Here is a 22,776-nt window from a genome sequence, read left to right on the forward strand (position 1 = left end):
GTCTTATATACAGGCATTCTAAGCGTAAGATTTCCAGACGAACGATTCCTTACTGTGATCTCCAACGAATTCAAATTTGTTCTTTAAGTATAAAGGACTACTTGGTTTAAATAGTACACAATACAGAAGTGAATTATGAACGGGCAGTAGTAGGGATTGTGCTAACACAGTTTTAGTGGAAATGGGAAGAAATGAATGCAAACGTCTCAACGAGCTTATGGCCGCAAATGTCGTTTTACTCAGATGTTTTATATAATTGCTCCATGACAAGGTTGGGTCTAAGTAAATGCCTAAATCCTTTACAGAGGTGCAGTAAGGTATTACAAAAGAATTATATGTTACAGAAGGAAGGCTACCCTAATCAACTCTCGACATGATATTGGGACTACCAATGACAATGACTTTTGACTTGCTAGAATTAACTTTGAGTCCATATAATTTACTCCATTGGTATATAGTTGCCAAGTCATTGTTAGTGGCACCCACAGCAGAGGATAGGTTACCGAGATTTGACTGAGTACCTATAAATTTGCAAATCTTCAGCATACATGTGGGAAAGAGAAGTAATTTTTTATTTTTCAATTTTTAAAAAAAAACTGTTAATTTGTACGATTTTATTTTTGTGTTACTCACACATTAGGGAATTCTAAACATTTTTTTTTTAATATCATATCAAAAATCGACCGTTCCAGCGGGGATCGAACCTGCATCTCCGACTGACCGTATCCGTGCTCTAGCCAATTAAGCTATGGAACGATGTACCCGTTTTGCATTGCATTTACACAAACGTACTAAAATATAAAACCAGAAAAAAGTAAATGGATAATCCAAAATATAAATATATTTTTTTAATCGAACCACTAGTTCCTGGAACGCGCAGTCAAACGAACAAACAAGCTCTTCAGCTTTGTTGGTAATATTGGTATAGATACCTTACATTACAAGATGTATAGTAAGTTAGGTTGGTACATGCAACAGATTAACTTTTTTTATATTTTCATAACAGAAAACTAACTTCAGATATTAAAACAAATTACAAAAACAAAAACAAATATTAAAACATTTAAAAAAAACTACATACCCACAAACAAACAGTTTTTTTTTACACACGTGAACTAATAATTTTAGATACCTGAGGAAGATCTAATCAAGAATTTACAATTGGTATTTTTATTGGCACCTTATGTCCACTTCCCTGAGAACTCCAATTATATAAATAACGACGCAATGACAAATAATTAAAAAAAAAAAAAACATTACAAAAATGATGTTCTAAAATGTGTTCACAGAATTTTACAGCTAAAAAATTAAATATATACTACATTATATTACATATTAAAAATTCAAAGCCATTTAATTAAATAGGTATTTGATTAACTAAACTGCTAAATTATTAAGAGAGGTCAGGAATTTTACCAGGTATTTAAAAATTTATGTTATTCAAAAGGTCATTTAGGTAAGATATTTAGCTTGGTATGTTGACGAAAATATAATAATTGTACAAGAATTTACTGAAACAATTTAATATTCCTGAAACAACGTGGATCTATTTTATCTTGCTAATTATCACAAAAATACAGATAAAACAATAACAAGTTAGAGATAAAAAAGTACCTATATAATGCAACAAAAATTGATTAAAAAAGTAATCTCTTTATCTCTTAAAATAATTCAATAATCGATAATTTAATGTCATGTGTATCTTTAATTTCTGTTATGTAATAAATTGTTTAATCGCAGTATGTTTTAATTTGTTTTAATTAGTATAACAATATTGATTTTAAAAAATGTATTTAAAGTACATCTTAAGGTGAAAGTAGGTTAAAGGACCTATAGTTACATTAACAATTACCATCCATAGCATTTCTCATTTTCATCCTCCGAGCCTTCGAAGTTCATTGACAGTTAGATATGACACCTGACTGATAATTACATGCCTATCTCTTTTTCTTTTACCTAAAACAGTAAGGAGTGAAAGAGATCCAAGATTCCAACGGGACTTTTAATTTCTCGACCAAGTACAGAACACGTCAAGGACACGAATATGTTTTTGAATTTGTAAAGCTGGGTTGAAATAACGTTATATGAGTGAAAGAGACAACGGTGTCGACTCAGTTCAAATGAGAAAAGAATATCGATGTGTGCCGACGTTGCGCTAACGCCGCGAAAGTATATTCGATTTTTAAACGTATTTTAGTTTTGTGTGAAACTTTAAAATTTTTGGCTTTCAAGCCAGTGTTTTAGTTACTATTAAATAGGTTTGATAAGTTTATTTTTTATTGTTAAAGTGAAAATAGATTTAACAGTAAAAAAAATGATTACGTGGTTCACATTTACCGGTGCATGAATCATGAACATTGCTTAGATAGTCAATACGTGACAATATATTGTAGGACAGTTTGCAATTGTTTTTAAAAGATAATACAAGTGTCTCTTAAATAAAAATTTCCAGTTGTCGACTTAAAGGTAAGCTTATTATTATCTTATTTTCAATAATAAAAAATAGTACTTATGTGCGATAGTTACTTAGCTAGTTTAAGAAAAGAAAACTAAGTAATACGTTTTTTTTTTTCATTCATCAGACCTATATTCATACAAGAATTTTCTTAATTTTATTTTGAAATCGGTAAAATAATTTATTTAAAAAAGATTATTTGGTGTAAGCGTTTTATTTTCACCAATATGAGATTATAATTGCGAATAGTTTCCCTTCCGTCCGTTTTCCTTCTAAAAGTTGAAATAAAAATATTTAATACTATATATATATATATATATATATATATATATATATATATATATATATATATATATATATATAAGAGGTATACCTATATACAGAAAGATACGATAGAGAACGATATATAGAAAAACAAGGATATTAAATAAGTTGATTGATTTTAATTTTTAAATTTCCGAACAAGTCGGGGAGTACTTAAATCTCGCAACAAGCTTTTATGTCAAATAAATTGTGTAAAGACCTTTATATTTTGATAGTAAAAGTTTTAAAGAAAAAGTTTTTTTAAGGTACTTAAAATAAGAGCTTGGCTTTTAAAAAAGTTTTTTACTTTTAAATCGAATACCTACTTCTTAACTTCAACATAATGTTAACCAACTAAAGTAGTTTTTTTTTAAATATTTATGACGAATCTATGCATAGTTAAGTTTAACAGTCTAAGAGCCTGTTACACTGGTTGTAAGTATAGTTTTTATTGCATTCTGGTGATACAATTATCAGCAGGAGATAAACAATCTCGAGCCTGTTTCAACTAATACATTTTTTCATGTCCGAAACATGGTTGGGCGACCCACAAGGACAGACATCCGAACCGGAAAAAAATATTTGTAAATACCAATGTCTATCCCGAGTGGGAATTGAACGCGCAAACACATGACACATGCAGCACTATAACAGGGCGGTAGTTTGACGGCAACTACCAAAAATATATCATAAACTTTTATTTGTTGGATGTACAATCCATCCTTATTTTTCACTCTTGCTTATTCACTTTTAATTTTGCGGGCCTTTTTGAAACTATCGATATATCGGCGTCGTTGCATTTTAAAATAATAATTGCGGTAAGTTTCGTAGAATCAAAAGTGTTCATACTGACTGAAAGTTTAAAAATCTTCATATTATTCTCGTATAACGCAACCTAATACAAAAATCATGACGTATTACCGGTCATCTACCGAAGGAATACACCATATGCTATCATAATATCACAATCTCTTCACGTACATTCTACGTGATCTATAGAATCTCCTATTTTTCCTGAAAGTATTAGATATTTTCGAAATTATTGTTTTAACATTACTACAGGGTCGTAGGTACTTTGAATATTTTTTATGTTATTATGGACTCATAAAACCTACTTATATAATCAGGGTTTCATATTAGTTTATTATAATTAGTTTATATAAAACAGGTCCTGAGTTAGAAACATTCTGAATCCGTGGTAATTTGACATTAATTATAAATATTTTTGAAGTAAAACTCCTTTACGCGCGCTTGACTTGGGGTGAGCTGGTGAATGCGTGACGACAGCGTTGCGAAAAATGTGATCGGGCCAGACGAACGATTGAGAGGGACGGTCGGAACGGATGTAGGAGTTAGATGGAGCTAAAGAAGTTTTAATTCAGTCGTTGTGGTCTAAAGCACACTCGTTTTTTATATATATATATACGAATATCACTTTCACTTATAAAGTGATGACTCAAAAGTGATTTGTTTCCTACTGGAATAAGATTTTTTTGAATTTGGCTGCAAACTGCGCTATCGGGCAATGTATTTTAAAAGACAAACGATATGAAGCAAAGATGTATGTTACACACTGAACGTTGTGTTGGCTTCGTATTTAATAAAGTAAATAAAAATTCTTTATCCCGTCCCGTCCCGAAAATAAAAAACTGCGAGTCGGACTCGAACACCGAGGGTTCCATACAAACAAAATTATTAAAAATATTGTTATGTAACTAAAAATTTATGCTTTGCGCAAATTTTCCTTTATCTGTGATATATGACGTTGCTTCGTACTGAATTTCAAAATTCAGAGTTACCGGGAAGTACCCTGTAGGTTTTGATTCCCTTGCGAGTGTCGAAAGTTTGTAGCATAAGCGGCTGTATCTTTTGATTGCGTTGGCTTAGAAGTTTGATTTTTTTTGACAGCTCCAAAAAATAGTAGACCTGAGTATTTGGTATGAACTTCAGCTTAATACTTCTCCCAGAGGAAAAGTGTCTTGAAAGACAGACGGACAACAAATTAAAGTGATCCTATAAGGGTTCCGTTTTTTTTGCTTTTGAGGAACGGAACCCTAAAAGTAACAATCAAAATGACCCGTCGTAAAACAAATATCCATAAAAGATATAAAATTAAGTGACTCAAAAAACGGGACTATTGATATTATGGAGTGAAGAAGGAAGGGACACTGTCTTTGTGTATCAGTCCGACTAAAGTCATAAAATGTGAGGCGATATGAGAGTATGTTTTAACCGTGATAACCTAGAAATCAAAATGAAAATAATTGTGTTTCGTTGCAAACATAAAACAACCGACTTCAATTACATCGATAAGTAATACAACGTAGGTAGACCAAAAAATAGTAAAGTAAATACGCGTTATAAAAGACTAGCTACTACCCGCGACTTCATCCGCGTTGAATAATAACTTGAAAAAAAATCCCGATTTTGAAACGTTCTTCATTAGTGCTCCACTTCTATTGATCTTAGCGTGACGATATATAGCCTATAGCGTTCCTCAATAAATGGGCTATAAAACACTGAGCTCAAAATCGAATCAGTAATTCCTGAGATTAGCGCGTGTTTAAAAAAACAAACAAACTCTTCGGCTTTATAATAATAGTATAGATGTTGGTACTAGCTATGACTCACGATTTTCATCCGTGTAATTTCCAATTCCGTGGGAATGTTGGCATAAAAAGTAGCCTAGGTATGTGTTATTGTGGATTACCAGATATCTACATACCAATTTTTACGTGAAAGAGTAACAAATATACATTCATCAATATTCACTAATTTTCGTAATTCTGATATTAGGACTCACTCGCTCATTTCAGCCTATCGCGGTCCACTGCTGGATATAGGCCTCCACAAGTTCGCGCCAAAGATGGCGTGAACTCATGGTGTTGCCCATAGTCACCACGCTGGGCAGGCGGGTTGGTGACCACAGGACTGGCTTGTAATATTAGGACGACAGTCAATTTTTTTTTCTTTTATTTTTCTTTGCCTAATGCTACAAATCGTATTCTCAACATAAGATCCAGACTTAAGCCATGTGTCATCATTACCTAGTAACTTGGTAACAAGTCTATAAGCGGAACATCTTCATGTAATGTATTGTGTACATGTATGTCATAAAAACAAGATTACTTTCGTAAAAGTATTAAATATGTACAAAAAGTTTACGTAAAAAAGTCGTTACGATAAATTGATGAATGTATTTCTAGCCTTATTGGCGTGGCAAAAATAACTATATTCTTAAAGTTATTCTCGTTTCAAATTTGTTTTCTTATAATTATGTCAAATGGATTAAAAAATATATATATTCTTTAATACCAAATTCCACTTTATAATTCAGATATTTCTATTGGAAACCTTTGAAAATAAACGATGTGGTTTAATACTGAAAATGAAACAAACCCGAAAGAAAAAAAGCTTTTTTTACATTTTGTTCACTAAGCCTATCAGTTGCTTATCTCCATGATAAACTTTATAAACAAATACGATTACAATAAAAATAAAGTTCTTTAACGCGTCGTTGGGAAAGTAAAAGCCCCAAATATGTACACATAATTCGCGGTAAATATGGAAAAGGATTTCTGCAGCTATATTCCCGCTGCGGTGAATATGTAGGTACATGTAAAATCAGCTTTAATATTTTGTAGGCGTAAATGTATACTATTACAACACATTATTTACTTATAAGGACAAGAATTGCATGGATATAGGTTGATCGCATTGTTAAAAGTACATTGGTATGTTGGTTGTATAGCTTATATCTACTTATTATACCTTTCTCAATTGTACAGTGTTTTTAAGATTCTATATTACGGAATTCTCTAATTTCGAGACTCGTTATTTTTTAAACAAACAATCACTGCCTAATATAAGTATGTATTTAAAAAGATAAATAATTCAATGTATTATTATTTTTTTTACGAATTGTCATGTATTTTTACCTTGACATACAAGTTGCGTCAGCTAATATGATTAAAAGAAAATAACGCTTGATGTGTAAAAATCGTGGTGTTTCATATTTATGTTTTAATATCTTCAGTTACAAATAAATTACGAGTAGTATGTAACAATTACGAATAAAATTATAAATCGCCAAACAACATTGTTCTAATTTTGAAAAGATATCGTAATGATATGATGTCGATAGGTTGACAGGCTTACCAGACAGACGGTGTCCTACCTTACGAACTGTCAAACGCGTAAGTTTTTTTCTCATTCTCTCAGCATATTTTGAATTTTTCGTTCCATAGGATCCTTCTACAACACGTTAGAAAACTTAATAATTGTGTTTGCTAGCAAACGATAAATGCTGATTTCAATTACATCGACCAGTAATACAACGTAGGTAGACGAAAAAAATTAACAAACGCACTAGTCGCCACTACGATTTTCGAAGGTTCCCCTCGATTTCTTTGGGATGCCATCATCAGATCCTGGTTTTCTTATCATGGCACCACCCTTGGGATATCTCCTTTCCAACAAAATACAGAATTATCATAATCGGTTCATAAACGACGAAGTTATCCGCGGATACACACATATATCTGCTGATTTCAAACTTAATCGAATCGAACATCTCAAAATAATCAACTCATCGCTTATAATAGGGCATAACTGTTCACATTTTAGATAAATTAAAGATAATTGACATACATGTCTTCATTTAAAACATTTTCATTCGTCAAATATATTTACTTTACATATATGTATGACAGTTACCTGCTTTGTGTCTATTTTTCTATAATAATACGACTAAGTAATAATTCGTGTAAAATCGAAAAAGTCGCCTAGTCTATGATAAACTGAAGAGACTGTCTGTTTAAGTGCTAATCTTATTGTTGTATTTTATTAAATATTATTATTAGTGCATTTTTTTTTACAAATTAAAGGTATATAATATTAAAAACAACACCTTCTTCAGGTAATTTGGTCATCAAGTTTAAAATGATTTATTGGTTTTAATTTTTCGTTTCGTTTTCCAACTAAAATAGCACTTTTCCCAAGCACACTTAAATATTTATAATTACACAAATACGTATTTGGCCTACTTACTATTCTTTATAATACGAAATATTCCATTAAAACATTAAAAACAATATATTAAAAATAAACAACACCCAATCTGGTATAGCGGTCAGGTAGTGGGGTGAACGAACCCTAACGTCTCACGCTTACCGCTAGAATATTAAGGTAGCGATTACATTGGAGGCCTTACAATATTTTAATTTACATTTTTATATAGTTATTTTATAAAATATAAATAAAGTTTAATTTTAAAAATATGTTAATATATATAATTTATTTTTCAATCTAACAATAATATTTTATTATTTATATTATTTTTATATGTAGGTAAACTTTGGCTGTTTTTGCTCTGCTTTCGATTTTGTATATATATATTTTTTAATTTGTTTATATATTTTTATCATAATGTACGTAAAATATAATTTATAATCTACATTTCTCATCACACAACACTCGTATCCATTAAGCTGACCAGGGAAAAAACATTTCAAGTTATTTAGTGACTCAACAACCTAATTTCGAAATTTTATCTTGATAATCAGGGATGGTATGTCGTTTTACTGTATATTAGGGATTGATAGAAGATAAAAATTCCTTGTAACTATTGTTTATACTTATCTTAGGCTTGGTTCGCCTTTATCCTTACAGATAAGATACCTTAAAAATATTTTTATAATTGCAAAAGTTTGTAAGAATTGGTGAACGTATGTTTGTGACTTTTTCGCTCAAAAAGTACTAATCGGATTGTAATGAAAGTTGATACGTAAATAGCTGTAGATCGATATTGATAATAAGCTTTTATCCGGATATTCCCACGGGATCAGACGAGGGTGAAATCTAGAGAGATAGTTAGTGTTATAATAATGTTAAGTAGAAATTAGATGGTAACATTATAGTCAGCTAACCTCTTATTCGAAATTATCTGACGTCGAATTATTAGCCACGAAGTAAATATACTAAAGATGGATATTTCCATTTAAAAAATCATAGGCAGACTTTTACATTCTTAATCAAGGTGTAAACCGTGATGAAGAATGTAGTAGTACATAGCAGTAGACTTTTCTTTTTCTTTTTTTTTTTTTAAGATTGCAAATTTAGTTTTATTTATCATAAAAAGTTAACGAAAAGTTTGTATTCGTATTTTAAATATTTTATGCTTATTTCTAATGCACTAGCAGCAGCTGAGCAGATTAAATAAAAATGATTTATATTGATGTAACATGAATACAACTGTTGTTATAAAATGTAATAATCTATAATTTGTTTAACCTGAACGCGCCCTTAGTCTCGCTTCATTCTAAAGCATTCCGAAATAACTGATTTATAATGAAGAATCATCTATTGCAATAGCTTATTTCTATCTTTTAAACTTATTTTCTAAATATTTCAATAGATTACTATTAAGTACATTTATTAGTTATCTCTGAGTAATGATTTCATTTTTTCAGTTTTTTTGGGAAAAAATATAAATAAATTAAATACTTATACTAAATACTATTAACGCTAAAACTCTCCATAAAATACTTTCAACGTGATGCTACTGGTTGATAAAAATATATTAGAACAGACATTGGAATTTTCTACCAGAATATTTGTAAACGCTCTTGATACGCGCCGCAAAAATTTGGAATGCCCTTCCGGCTTCCGTTTTTCCAATTAATTTTAACTTGAGTATCGTCAAATCAAGAGTGAATAGGCATCTTCTAGGCAGGCGCGCACTAATTTAGGCTGCATCTTCACTTACAATCAGGTGAGATCGCAGTCAAGCGCTAGTCTATATATTGAAAAAAAGTACGCGGTCTGATGTAATCTATAACCTTGAAAAATAATTAGGATAGTTCCCAAACAATAAAACCGACTTATATTTTTATCGACAAGTGTAGTACAATAAAAAAGTAATTTTAAGGATAACTAATAAACTATTCATCGGATCTCGCTCAAATTTAAATGGGACCAAACGAAAAACTCCAGCTTTTGAAGAAAAAAAGATTTGTCAAAATCGGTACACGGAGTCACACAGAGACATTGTTTTGACTTTCGTTAAGTGTGTATATCACCTTATAACGAAATAAATGTTTTCATTTCATTTCATTTTCATAGTAAAAAGTTATAAACTACCAAAAAAATACAGTCTTAATTATTAACAGTTTTATCATAAGTATAGATTGTGAGTCTATTTTTTCTAAGTTTTGACAAAAGTAATGATTTCTCTTAATTATTTCCACAGGAATGTATAGTAAAATACACGATTGTGTTTTACTCACCTATGTTTTTTAGAAGAATCGTGATAAAAGTGTCGTTAAGGGTAATATGGTAGTCGTAAAACAAGACATACGTAAATTTCCATTTTATTAAATGATTTTTATGAATGTTTTACGAGTATATAAACATTACATTTTTATGTTAAGGAGAAACGAGAGAACTCGTTAAATAATGATTTTAACGATACCGTCAGTGGTGAAAGCGGATTTAATTAAAACTTTTGTAATTATTAGCTTTATTCGAGTTTACTCTTTAAGAAACGATATGAAGTCTGTGGTATGAATTATATAGGGAGTGATAACGTGTAAAACAGTGACGCTGAGCGGCGATACTATAAGTGACGTTTCGGAGCGTTCTTGTGAGAAATACCTAGGTAAATGTAAGTGTCACGGCAATTACGGAGTAAACTTCACTCTCATGTCAAAACACACATTTGTTTTATAGTATCGATTCTTATATACTAATTTATGTACTACCAGCGTTGCGCCAGTGTCTTCATCCGCATGGCTTACACAGTTTATCTTACAGCACATAGGTACATTATTTTTATAGTATTGACTACTTGATAGCAGCTTTGATATCGTTTGCTAGAAAATTGATACATGCGTCGTTTTAGTTTATAATACAAACATAGACCAATAAAAACTGTATAATAAAGAATAACTAGCCCGTTAGCGCAGTTTGTAGTGACCCTGCTTTCTGCTCCGAGGGCTGTGGGTTCGATTCCCACCCCGAGTCTGGGTGTAATATAAATATTTATTTATATATTTACATATGTATTATTTATAAGTCTATAGAAAAAAAATATGTAGCTATATACCAGTCGTCTGTTACCTATAAAACAAGCAAAACTTTACAATTAATATAACGATTTACTTAAAAGGATACATTACATAGGATTTTTTAGTTGCCTCAATCAATTCCTTTAATGTGTTAGAACTTCAACAACGACATAAAGACGAAACTGTTTGCCACTAAATAATTCCTGAATAGTTTATTTAATTTGGACGATTTTTAATATGTAATTGGCTATTTTAGTATCGGCCTTGTGTTCAATGTACGTCAAATAAATTTAACCAATAAATAAATATTTCATTAAGCTAAATATACGCGAGATAATTCACATGAAGTTTTAATTTAGAAAAATGTTTTTTTTTATGTCACTAGGTCGGCAAACAAGCGTACGGCTCACCTGATGATAAGCGATTACCGTAGCTTATAGATACCTGCAACACCAGAAGCATCGCAAGCGCGTTGCCGACCCAATCCCCAATCCCCCAGGAGCTCTGGTCACCTTACTCAGCAACAGGAACATAATACTGCTTGAAAACAGTATTATTTTGCTATTATGTATAAAAATAAGTATACATTAATAGTATCGCGTTTAATTAATACTATAAATAATTAAATAGACTTTAATGTCCTGTCCGTAGATATCTTGTGATGAATAAAAGATAGGTAAGATCGCTTCACGCTTCACTTCGAGCATCTTATTTCGCCGCTCATACATTAATGGAAATCACATTTTTGTACGTGTTTTAATTAAAGAAATTGATATGCTTTTTAATACCCATCGAGAGAGTCTTTTCTTTTTACGTATTTTAATCAATCTATTAAAAAATGTCCAAAAATATTCTACACATGCTTAAGACTGCTGTACCTTCCGTGTATGAAATATTTTGATATATTTAATATTTTGTTTAAATAATTTATATGCAATGTTGTAAAGTGCCAAATACCAACCCGCAGTTGAGCAGCGTGGTATCAGCATATATATATATAGCGTGTATTCAGCTCCAATTCCATCTCCTACATGGGGAAAGATGCCTATACCCAACAATGCTAAAGAGACAGTTGATAACTCAAGATATTATTATAAATATTATAATGTATATATTTATTTGTTTTGATTTTATTTAAAAATATTTTTGAAATATTATACATATATTTAAATATTTACAGATAGTTATGGTACAAATCATATCCGCGTGGAATGGTGCCAAGAATGTAATAATACTTACTTATAATATATTGGGTAATACCAATAACATTTCAACTCTTTAAAATAATAACAACCAAACTTTATATTTCAAAGGAAATTGTGAGAGATTCATTCGCGAGATCGCATTGAAGAAGAGGCCTATGTCTCGCTTTGGAACTTTTTTAGGTTATTAAACAGTAGCAAAGAACTTAAAAGTGAGACATGCATTATAATGTTCATGTTAATATTTTTATATTAACATGAACATTAAACGATAACAATTTTTAAAAATTAACAACTGTCTCAGTATAGATTTAATTTGTGTCTAGACAAACTAAATCTAGATTAGTAATAATGTTTTACAGCAATCTTGAAAAAAAAGCAATAAAGTGTACACAATCGTAACCGTAACCATTTTTACATCCAGAGAGCACTTTCTAACAATCTCGTTTGATGGGAAATAAACATGACTTTCGAGAACGTAAGGTCTGATTACTGCTGTAATGACATCGCTTTACTGAAGCGTTTGTTTTTTGTTGCTATTTTGTTGCTAACACATCCATTGTAGATACAAAATCTTTACAAATGAAAATCAATATTGGAATGTCTGTGCTTCATGTCGTAAACATATCTTAGGGTATTCTGGGAACGTGAGGGTTCTATCCTGGCCCATTATATAAGTAAAGCACACCTCGATTTCTCTGGGTCGCAGTAATATATACAGCCTTATCTGCCAGCCAACAATAATAAGAAAGAATTTTAAGTAGATTTACAAAATAAAATAAAATAGTTATGATAAAACGTATTCAACCTTTTTAATCTTTGGATAAAAGACGTAAATAATCTAAAAACGTGTTTTGTTTTTTTTTCAAAATTTTTAGAAATATATTGTCTGAATATTATCAGAATTTATCAAGAAAAAGTCGAATCAATCAATCTGTAACTGAGAATTTACTTCTAATACTACTTTAATGAAAGAGATTTTGGCCAGTTATGGGATGTTTAGAACTTATACAAAATAACAGCTGTTAATCGGCAATTTCGCAATTTTGAACTTAATTTATAAACCATTTTCTTAACAAATGGGTATCAAATAATCTATTTACACCAAATGATTTTTTATCAAAACCGATAAGTCTTTTGAATAGAAGAATGAAGCAAAATAAAAGTAATTTTGTTCATTCTGATAATAGCGAAGTGAATGCCGCCAATGTAGCAAAGTAATGTCAGCCATTACGTTTTACTGAGAAGAACGATTTTTCCAGAATTTTCGTGAACAAATTGATTAAAAATGAACGTGTTTGCTCAGTCATGCCAAAACCATACATAGTAGGACTATTGCTGTTAGCGACTAGATATATATTCCTGATAAAGAATATTTTATTTAGAGATAAAGGTAAATCTTAGATTGTCAAAGGAATTTTTATTTAGAAGATTATTTTAAATGCTGTATTGAATGCTATTATTATGTCTCATGCCACACTTTTTATGAGTCCAACTTTTGTTCACTTTCTTACCGCTCCTTTTTTATGTTGTATCATATACTGGAAGTTTTTCGCTAAAATATCACAATTATCGATTCCTAATGTAAAACTGCTACTTAGTACTATCATTACATAAAGAATACTGTTCCTCATTCTAAGTTCTATAAAAGCCAACTTTAATAATCCAACTTTTAAACTAAATATTTGACGTAAGCAATTTTTTAATATCATATCAAAAATCAACCGTTCCAGCGGGGATCGAACCTGCATCTCCGACTTACCTTGTCGGTGCTTTAGCCAATTAAGCTATGGAACGATGTACTCGCTAGATCGAAATTCATAATCTTACTAATATACAAAAACTAAAGTTTGTAAGGTTGGATGGTACGCAACACGGTAAAGCTTAATTCAAGTTTAAGCATACGGATTAAACTTATTCTAATGGAACGGTTAAAGTCCGCGTAGCTCTAAGTAACGCTAAACTTTTAATGCAAGGTCAAAGATCGTGACGAGTAGAATGACTTGCATTCCGAATAACAATTCGCCAAATTGAAAGCAACATTATCAGCTAAGAACAGCAAGACTCTTCCAGTCAGTGATAACTGTTATTAAACATTATAATCGTATTATAACTGTAGAAAAGTTTAGCTAATTAAATTACAGTTTCTGTATACCATATACCATATAGCCACCCCCTCTCTTCCCGTGGAAGGGATAACAAAGTTCCACTACCACCTTGGAACTTGAGAAGCCGACCGATGGCGGGATAACCATCTAACCGCTGGCTTTGAAACACACAGGCCGATGACGGGCAGCAGCGTCTTAGGTACGACAAAGCCAGCCCTGCGGTCACCAACCCGCCTGCCCAGCGTGGTGACTATGGGCAACGCACATGAGTTCACGCATTTTTGGCGTGAACTTGTGGAGGCCTATGTCCAGCAGTGGACTGCAATAGGCTGGAATGATGATGATGATGATGAGTATTATTTTGAGCAGGAAATTCCTGCTGTGCCCTACCTCAGTTAAAATAATAAAAATAAAATAAAATGTATGTGTATATGTGTTCTATGTTCGTATGTGTAATACTTACTCGAAAAACATAAACATCCAGTCTGTTGGTTAGCCTGTAGAGATGTCGTCGGTCTAATTTCCTTCTGCTCTTTCGACTGTTCCGTGACGCATTTCTGGTAATAGTCGAACTCTTTTACATACCTGTAAATACCAAGGTAAAGAAAAAAAAATATACACTAGGAAACACCTACTTCGGAAAAAACGCACTTTATGAGTTAAAATTAAAAAAGAGATTAAGCATTCTGTTAAACCACAAAAATTTAATATTTATCGATCCAATTAACTCAGTTTAATATTAAACTTTGATCTAAAATCTATTTCTATCAAAATTTTGCATTTCAAATAAACTTCTAAGTTATTAGTAGTTTTATACTAAGAAAAAAAATTTCTTTACAAATACATAAATAAAGTGATAAAGGCGTTGCCTCAGGCTGCCATCAATTTCTCTCTCTTGTCGGTCCCTCATGTCTGAAGATCGTGGTCAGCATCAGGGTTGCATCTGGAGCGGATGATGTGCCTCCACCGGTCTCTGTCCATGGCGTCTCTTACGACCGTGTATAACCTAGTGGCAGATGAGTTCTTGACCTGGTCTACCCATCTCGTTGGTAAACGACCGCGCGATCTTTTGCCGTCCGTGTTCCCAACCACAATCAGTCTCTCCAGATTTTTATCGCCTCTGCGCATCGTGTGGCCGAAGTACGACAAAATACGCCGTCGGCATATGGTGGACAACCTGGTTTTGATATGGAGCTGGGCCAGGATCGACGCATTAGTGCGTTTCGCAGTCCAAGGTATTCTCAGCATTCGCCTCCAGCACCACATTTCGAATGCATCAATCCTTTGCCTTTCTCGGGCCAGGATTGTCCATGTCTCAACTCCATACAGGAAGATAGGGAAAACAAGGGCTCGTACCAGCCTGGTCTTGGTTGTTCAAACGCGCCATAGCATCCTTTGCCATCCCAATACGCCTTCTTATTTCGGGGACACAACTGCCGTCATTGCAGATTTGGCCATCAATTTAATCAACCTCATATCATCGTTACATTCTAGATTTTCTTATTAAAAGAAATTCTATAAATTATAATTAATTAAAGAAATATCCTTACGTATCTCTCAAAACCTAGAGATGAACATTTTTTTAAGTACCTATTAATGAGGCTTAACATAAAAGTACCAAAATAAATATGAAGCCCCAAACTGTAGGTACAATAGAATTGTGTCTCTTTTTATATAATAGAATTAGAATCAAGGGTGAGAAACCTTTTCTTAGTAGGAGGCCGCAAATTTTTTGAAAAATTGATATTCGAGCCAAAAGTACAAAATGATGGAAAATAATAATACTTGATGGTACAAGTATTGAATTTTAGTGTGCCTTATTATTATAATAAAATTGATAGTTTTGAAAATTTGAAAACTGGCGGGCCGCACAAAACCTCTATTCAGCCGCATGCGGCCCGCGGGCCGCGGGTTGCTTACCCCTGAATTAGATAGACGATGACTTAGTCTACATGTAGCTACTACACATTTTTTGTTAGGACTATTGCCTCGAAACCGGGCAAGAGTATCTTTTTTGAATTACAGTGGGTAATTTATGAAAAAGTAATTATTAAACAGGTATTTTTGAAGTTGACTTCATCACGGCATTCAATTAATAGTGTAATTATAGATAAGCACTACATGTAATTAAAAAAAAATACTTAATAGTTAAACGGTTATCTTTTAATTAAAAATTTCTATCGTTTCTTTTTAAACCTACCCACAAAAACTTACCAATTTATATTCACAGTATCGAATCATAAAATTATATATTAACTACCCATAAAAACATTTATCAAAATATTTTATATACTTTGTTTCAGATAAAAAAATGGCGCGCGCAGTTATAGTTTTAATGTTATTCCAAATTCTAAGTTTCCCCATTCTAACGCACAGCAATGATGATAATCCTTTCCTGGACCTCGCTTCATCGTTCTTGCAGAATATGGGCGATGGGGGGAGTAATAATAATGGGATGGCAGCTATTGGCAATATCGTTGGCAGTTTAATGCAAGGTGATAATGCTAAAAATCTGGGCAGTCTATTTGGACAGGATAATGGAAGCGCTGGTGATGTTCTATCAGGTAACCTGAAACGCTTAATATTTTTAACATTAAAACATTAATACTAAATAACTCGGCGAACTTTTTGACGCCATTCCTACTTTTTTTGTGAATTAATATTTTGTTTTATTTTCCTTTATAGAAATCTTGTAATTATAATAACAATTCGGGATTCGGGAAAATCGGATTTGTGATTCAACGGGAAAATGTTGCATTGTTTTCGTCATGCCAATCATACATTCCTAACTTACTCGTATATCATCAAAAATATCGTTAAAATTCATAATATAGCTAAATTAATGTTTCCAGGTTTGAATAACATAATATTGTTAATATATAAAGAAAATTTTGCTCACGTGGTTTTTTATATGGTAATATTCGACTACCCCGTTGGCGCAGTTTGTAGTGAACCTGCCTTCTGCTCCGGAGGTTGTGGGTTCGAGTCTGGGTGTAATATATATTTATTTATATATATATATATATATGATTTATATATATGATTATCAAAATAAATATTTGTAGCTATACCAGTCGGCTGTTATGTTACACAAGCATTAAGTTGCTTACTTTAGGAACGGACCATGTGTGTATGTTGTAAATATTTATTTATTATTTATTATATAATATCATAAAATTTACGATAGGAATTGTTTCGTTACATTAACTATTTATACGGAAAAATGGCTGTAAAAAATCATAATAAAACAAGGCGTATAGTTTACTACATAAATCAAGTTCACATCCAAATGTCCAGCCTCAATGTTAGCAATATTTCACTGTTTATGTGATGATGAATAAGTTCCATAAGATGGCTATTATCTCATAAGTACATTGAATAACAAGTTTTATTAGTAGTAAAACATGTATTAACACCTAGTTAATGTAATTTTACAGGTTTGGGTAGCTTATTGGGCGGACAAGATGGTAAAATCGATCCATCACTGGTCGGTACAGTGGTATCAATGTTCGCACAGCAAATGGCATCCAATAACCAGCAAAACCAACGTCAAAAACGAGAATCGGAATCAAACGATCTAAATGTGGAAAGTATTCTGAATATGGCATCTGGATTTTTAGGCAATAAGAATGCTGCTGGAATTTTGCCTTTAGTCATGAACACTTTAAGCGCATTTTCGGATGAACAGGCGAATAAAAGATCTGATAGTCATAAAGATCATTCATCTTTCCTCCCCCCGTTCTTGGAAAAGGCTCATTTGTACTGGGACTTGTTTATAAATTCCGAATTAGGGAAGACGATTTGGGAAAAGTCTGGTATCAAAAGGGCTACGAAATCCTTTACCGATCCCGATGGTAATATTAGTTTTGAGATGATGTTCAAGAGTTTTGAAAACCATTCCTTCAGAAGGCATTGGATTAAGGCTGTTGCGAAATATTTGACTGATATGGTTGTTCACGTCGCTAAGCCGGAAGTCTACCAAAGGTAAGATGAAGTATAAATTAAAGTTTTGAATATTAAATTTACCTTTTCATAAAAGCAAGAAGAGATAGAAAATGTCGTTTTTGTTCATAAATGCAACTTTAGCTTGCTTATGAAATCAAATATGTATTGTCAGCATCAGCAAAAAGAAAAAGCAAGGTCACGTTTTTAATTTCTAGATACATAAGACAAAAGTATAAATCATGTTTATTATACATAATTACAAATAATCCCCATAAATTAAAAAGAAAGATATCATTAGTATCTTAGCCTAACAAAACCTACCCAAATATTTCATATTCGTTCAGGAATATAACAACAAAAATATTCAGGAAATTGTTTCCAATATTCCAACAAATGTCTTGTAAATTTAGTTTATGATAGAATCAAATATATTCCACTGACGTCCCACGCTTTATAGTAGTTGTAAAAAGTTCAGCCGATGTAACGTTCGTCAGATCACGTAAGGAAAACTATCCATTTACGATGCAAAACGCGATATGGGATATGAATACGAAATTCTAGAAAAGATTTTTTTTTTTAATTGTTTTAGGACAGCTATTGATTAAACTATTGGATCTATGTCGGGAAAAAGGTCTTAGGCGCATATTCATTTTGATCAGTAATGTATTCTATCTCATTCTCTCATATACAGTCATGTATATGTGTTTGTTTCTTTATCGACTATCGTTTCATCGACTTTCAAATCACAACGATTCTAAAAAAGTTCCACTTCAAGAAAATCAATATATATCTCTTTTTAATATATCACTACATATATAATATACAGATATAGGTGAAAATTTATAAAAAAAATATAGAAATAACAGTCGGCTGTTACCTGTAACACAAGCATTAAGTTGCTTACCATAGGAACAGACGACCGTGTATGTTATATGATATTTATTTATTTATTTATTTAAATATATACTTTTTCCAGGTACTTGACATCAGCGCAATACATCATAAACAGCTTCTTAGACAGCCAAGGCTTGCCAAAGTCGACCCACTTCAATGTGAACAAGCCTGAGAAATCCATCACGGTGTTGACAAATTACGTTCTCAGGAAATACTTAGATATGGATACAGATGTCTCTGAATATGTCAAATCAGCTGTGGCATACATCAAAGTAAGTTATTTAAAAATATTAAACATATTTATATAGATTTACTTTTTTTGTTTTACTTAAAAATAGCGCTATAAGCGATTTCAAGATTTCAGTCAAAGCTGTTATAAAATTATACTTGCAGTATTTAAAAAAATGTTGCCAGCAAATAAAGTTATAAATATATAATTTTATTATTAATTGCAATTTAATTCCAATATTAATAAGTAATAGAATCAGTCAAAGAAATAATAGTGAATACTTTCTCTGCTCTTTTCAAATTTAAATTAACTTCAAAATTTATTTCTAACATTAAAAAAACTATTTTTTTTACTATCTAGCTGTATGCTAAAATGTAGAATTTTAAGTTATCATACCCACTTGTCTATAATATTACACATATTTTTCAGCAAACATTAAAACTAGCCCAAACTGCCTCCCAGAACCTAGCCTCCAGATCTGACTACCACGCCATAGCTGACAGACTGACGGACACACTAAACTTAGAAGTTATAGAACCAGTTTTAAGGGTGTACAGAGCTTACAAACATTCAAAGGAGGCGCCTCATTGCCAGGAACACTTAATGTGCGTCGTTAATAGGCATCACGATCAGGATAAACAAGGTTCGTTTGGTATTTTTGTATAATTTTGATATTTTTTGGAGTTTGTTCCTTGATAATCGATTTTAATATAAGGCCCCGGTATGAAAAAAATATGAGGAGTAAAATCAACTGAACGAATGACCTCGTTACGTTTGTCGTAACACCATCTATCGGAACCATATTGAATTCCGATAGACGATGACGTTTTCTCATAGTTCCATCTGATTCAACCCTATTGAGTTCCGATAGATGGCGTTTATTTACCATTTTATATGGTATAAATATGTTTCTTAGCCTAGTAAACCTCTTTGTGCCTATTTACACAGTCGATCTGAAAGAGTAAACTCTAGTCGTGCGTCGGAGTTGACAGCCACACTTTTTTTGCTATATTTTTTTTTTATAAATAGCCAAAATATTTATTGTACAACGGATTAAGAACGTTTGACTTTTGAATAACGGTTTACATACGAAAACACACAATACACATACAAATAACATTCACCATAAACAATATATTTTGTTTTGTGATTTGACTATATACAAAGGCAAGAAATTATTTTTAAACAAACATGAACAGCAGGATACAAATAATTTTAACCAAACATCGTTCGTATTGTTTATATCAGTTATATTTATAAATAAAAGAAAATATACTCTGGAACTTTACAGTTAAATCGACAGAACCTTTGTAGTTCTATAATTACTTATTTATGTAACTAAACTACATTTCCCAGGTCTCCCAGGGTTTAAAGCTGGTCTAACAAAATTAAGTAGTTTGGTCGCGTCAGCGGCTTTGAGCTTCCAAGATGGTAAAGGTTTCTGGGACCTCTACAACGCGATACAGAGTGACGTCAATTGCGAGGTAAGAAATCTAAGTTTTTTAAGGCTACCATTGGGTTCCAATTGACCCCTATTATTAAGTCTCAGCTATTCGCCTGGCTGCAAAATGGCTATGTATAACCGCTGAAAAAAAAAACTAAAAAGGTAAAGTTTGTTTCATAAATTTATTATTTCTTATTTTTTTTTTTTTGCGATTTATTAGACGATATAACGGTTGTCTTTAAATGAACGTTCCTTTAGGTTGACAGTTTTGAAATCGACGTTATTTTATAGTATTAGAATTATTTACCACTAGCATTGTTTTTTGCTGTATCGGGTCTAAAAAATATCCGTGGGTATTTTTAGTGTTCAACTCCTAACTACGTTACTTCAAATGGGATCTGTAGATTTTATACATAATGTCCTATGTGGAAAAATATCTTAGACCTTTTTAACCGACTTCAAAAATAGGAGGAGGTTACTAAATTCGACCGTATATATTTTTTTAAGGTATGTTCGGGGATAACTCCGTCGTTTATGAACCGATTTTGATAATTCTTTTTTTGTTGGAAAGGAGATATCCCTAGTTTGGTACCATGATAAGGAAACCAGGATCTGATGATGGCATCCCAGATAAATCGAGAGAAACTTTCGAAAATCCACATAACTTTGTACTGTGTGTACCGATTTTAATGATTTTTAATTTAATCGAAAGCCGATGTTTATCATGTGGTCACATTTAAATTTCATCGAGATCTGATTACAACTTTTGGATTAATCTTTGATAATGCGTATTTACTTGACTATTTTTTCATCTACCTATGTTGTATTACTTGTCGATATAATTGAAGTCGGTTTTTCTTCGTTTGCCTGCAAACACAATTATTTAAGTTTTACTTTGTCCTGATATACGAGCTACTCTGGCAACGTACTTCTGCATAACCATCCAATGCTATTTTTCTTAACCCTAAAAACGTCTGTAAAGTGCAATATTATTACTAACTGAATATAACTAAAAAACCGCTTGTGAAAACGAATTATTTTTCTCGTAGAATGTTTTTATTGTAAATTATAGCCGTACTTACGCGCTTGCGGAAGGTATTATGCGAAACAAGTCAATCAAAGTAGCTCGTTTATTTAAACAAGTTAAATTTAAGAATGGACTAGGATTTCTTCTACATGGAGCGTGATCTAATAGACCTACAGAAGCCCCCATTCGAAGGAACGTAATTTGAAAGCGAACATCCTCTATACCAGCAAGAGAAAAGATCACTCCCTAAAGAAATGAAACAGACAAGTTTTGCATCGATTCTTGTATACATATATATTCTAAAATTACCAACTAAGATCAGATACATGAGACCCTTATAATTAATATAGGATCCCATACCAAGAAGGTGACAAAGGGATAGTTAATAACCATAGCCACAGAATAGTATCTTTTGATCGGAAATGATCTGAGTTAAATTACTTAAATTAACTAAATGTGAATAATTAGTATAATAGCCGTAAAATACAAACTAATTGTGTTTGCTATCAAACGAAAAAAACCGACTTCAATTACATCGACAATAGCAATTATGTATATAAATGGTATTTGTATGATCAATCGACAATGAGTAATCAGTGGGGACACTTACTTTTAAGGGATTTTCAAAATGACAATCGCGAGAAGAGAACGGAAGTTAGGTTTTTACACAAAAATATAAAAATGTACGAAAAATGTCTTCCTATATTTAAGAATATTATTTTACTTTATTTCAGGCTAAATATCCAGCAGACTGCGCTGCCTTCCACGAACATGAATTGAAAGTAACAACAGAAGTATATCATAGCGAATTATAAATAAATAATTAATATTAAAAATGCACAATTTATTTAGTTTTACACTGTCAATTAAATATTAGATATAATTTAGGCACTAATTTAAATTAAAATATTCTAAAATACCTTTAATAAAGTAAATTTTATTCAATTCTTATTATAATGTGCGAAAGCATAATATTTTATAGAATTATAAATTATTTATACAGAAAAGGCATTTATTAGATTATAATATAATAATTATCTTATTATATTGTTAAATGATACATTCCTAATTTTATTTTATTTTATTAAATAATTAATATTATT

At 31.6% G+C, this 22,776-nt stretch overlaps 1 protein-coding gene across 1 annotated transcript; it reads left to right on the forward strand.

Moving 5' to 3' along the window:
* Positions 1-16,445: 16,445 nt before the first annotated feature.
* On the forward strand, positions 16,446-22,488 carry LOC123665249. The gene is made up of 6 exons (XM_045599579.1): positions 16,446-16,698; positions 17,572-18,118; positions 19,056-19,245; positions 19,632-19,845; positions 20,559-20,686; positions 22,408-22,488. Exons 1-6 carry the CDS (start codon positions 16,446-16,448, stop codon positions 22,486-22,488), a joined length of 1,413 nt encoding a protein of 470 aa, XP_045455535.1.
* Positions 22,489-22,776: the final 288 nt, after the last annotated feature.

This window comes from Melitaea cinxia, chromosome 23 (assembly GCF_905220565.1).
Source record: "Melitaea cinxia chromosome 23, ilMelCinx1.1, whole genome shotgun sequence".
NCBI lineage: Eukaryota > Metazoa > Arthropoda > Insecta > Lepidoptera > Nymphalidae > Melitaea > Melitaea cinxia.

What these genes read in the sequence shown, in the direction of transcription:
- LOC123665249 (XM_045599579.1), top strand. Translation starts at nt 16,446, where the DNA reads ATGGCGCGCGCAGTTATAGTTTTAATGTTATTCCAAATTCTAAGTTTC. An exon ending in AAGCCGGAAGTCTACCAAAG is followed by an intron (nt 18,119 to 19,055) that starts GTAAGATGAAGT and finishes TACTTTTTCCAG; the next exon opens with GTACTTGACATCAGCGCAAT. An exon ending in TCACGATCAGGATAAACAAG is followed by an intron (nt 19,846 to 20,558) that starts GTTCGTTTGGTA and finishes TACATTTCCCAG; the next exon opens with GTCTCCCAGGGTTTAAAGCT.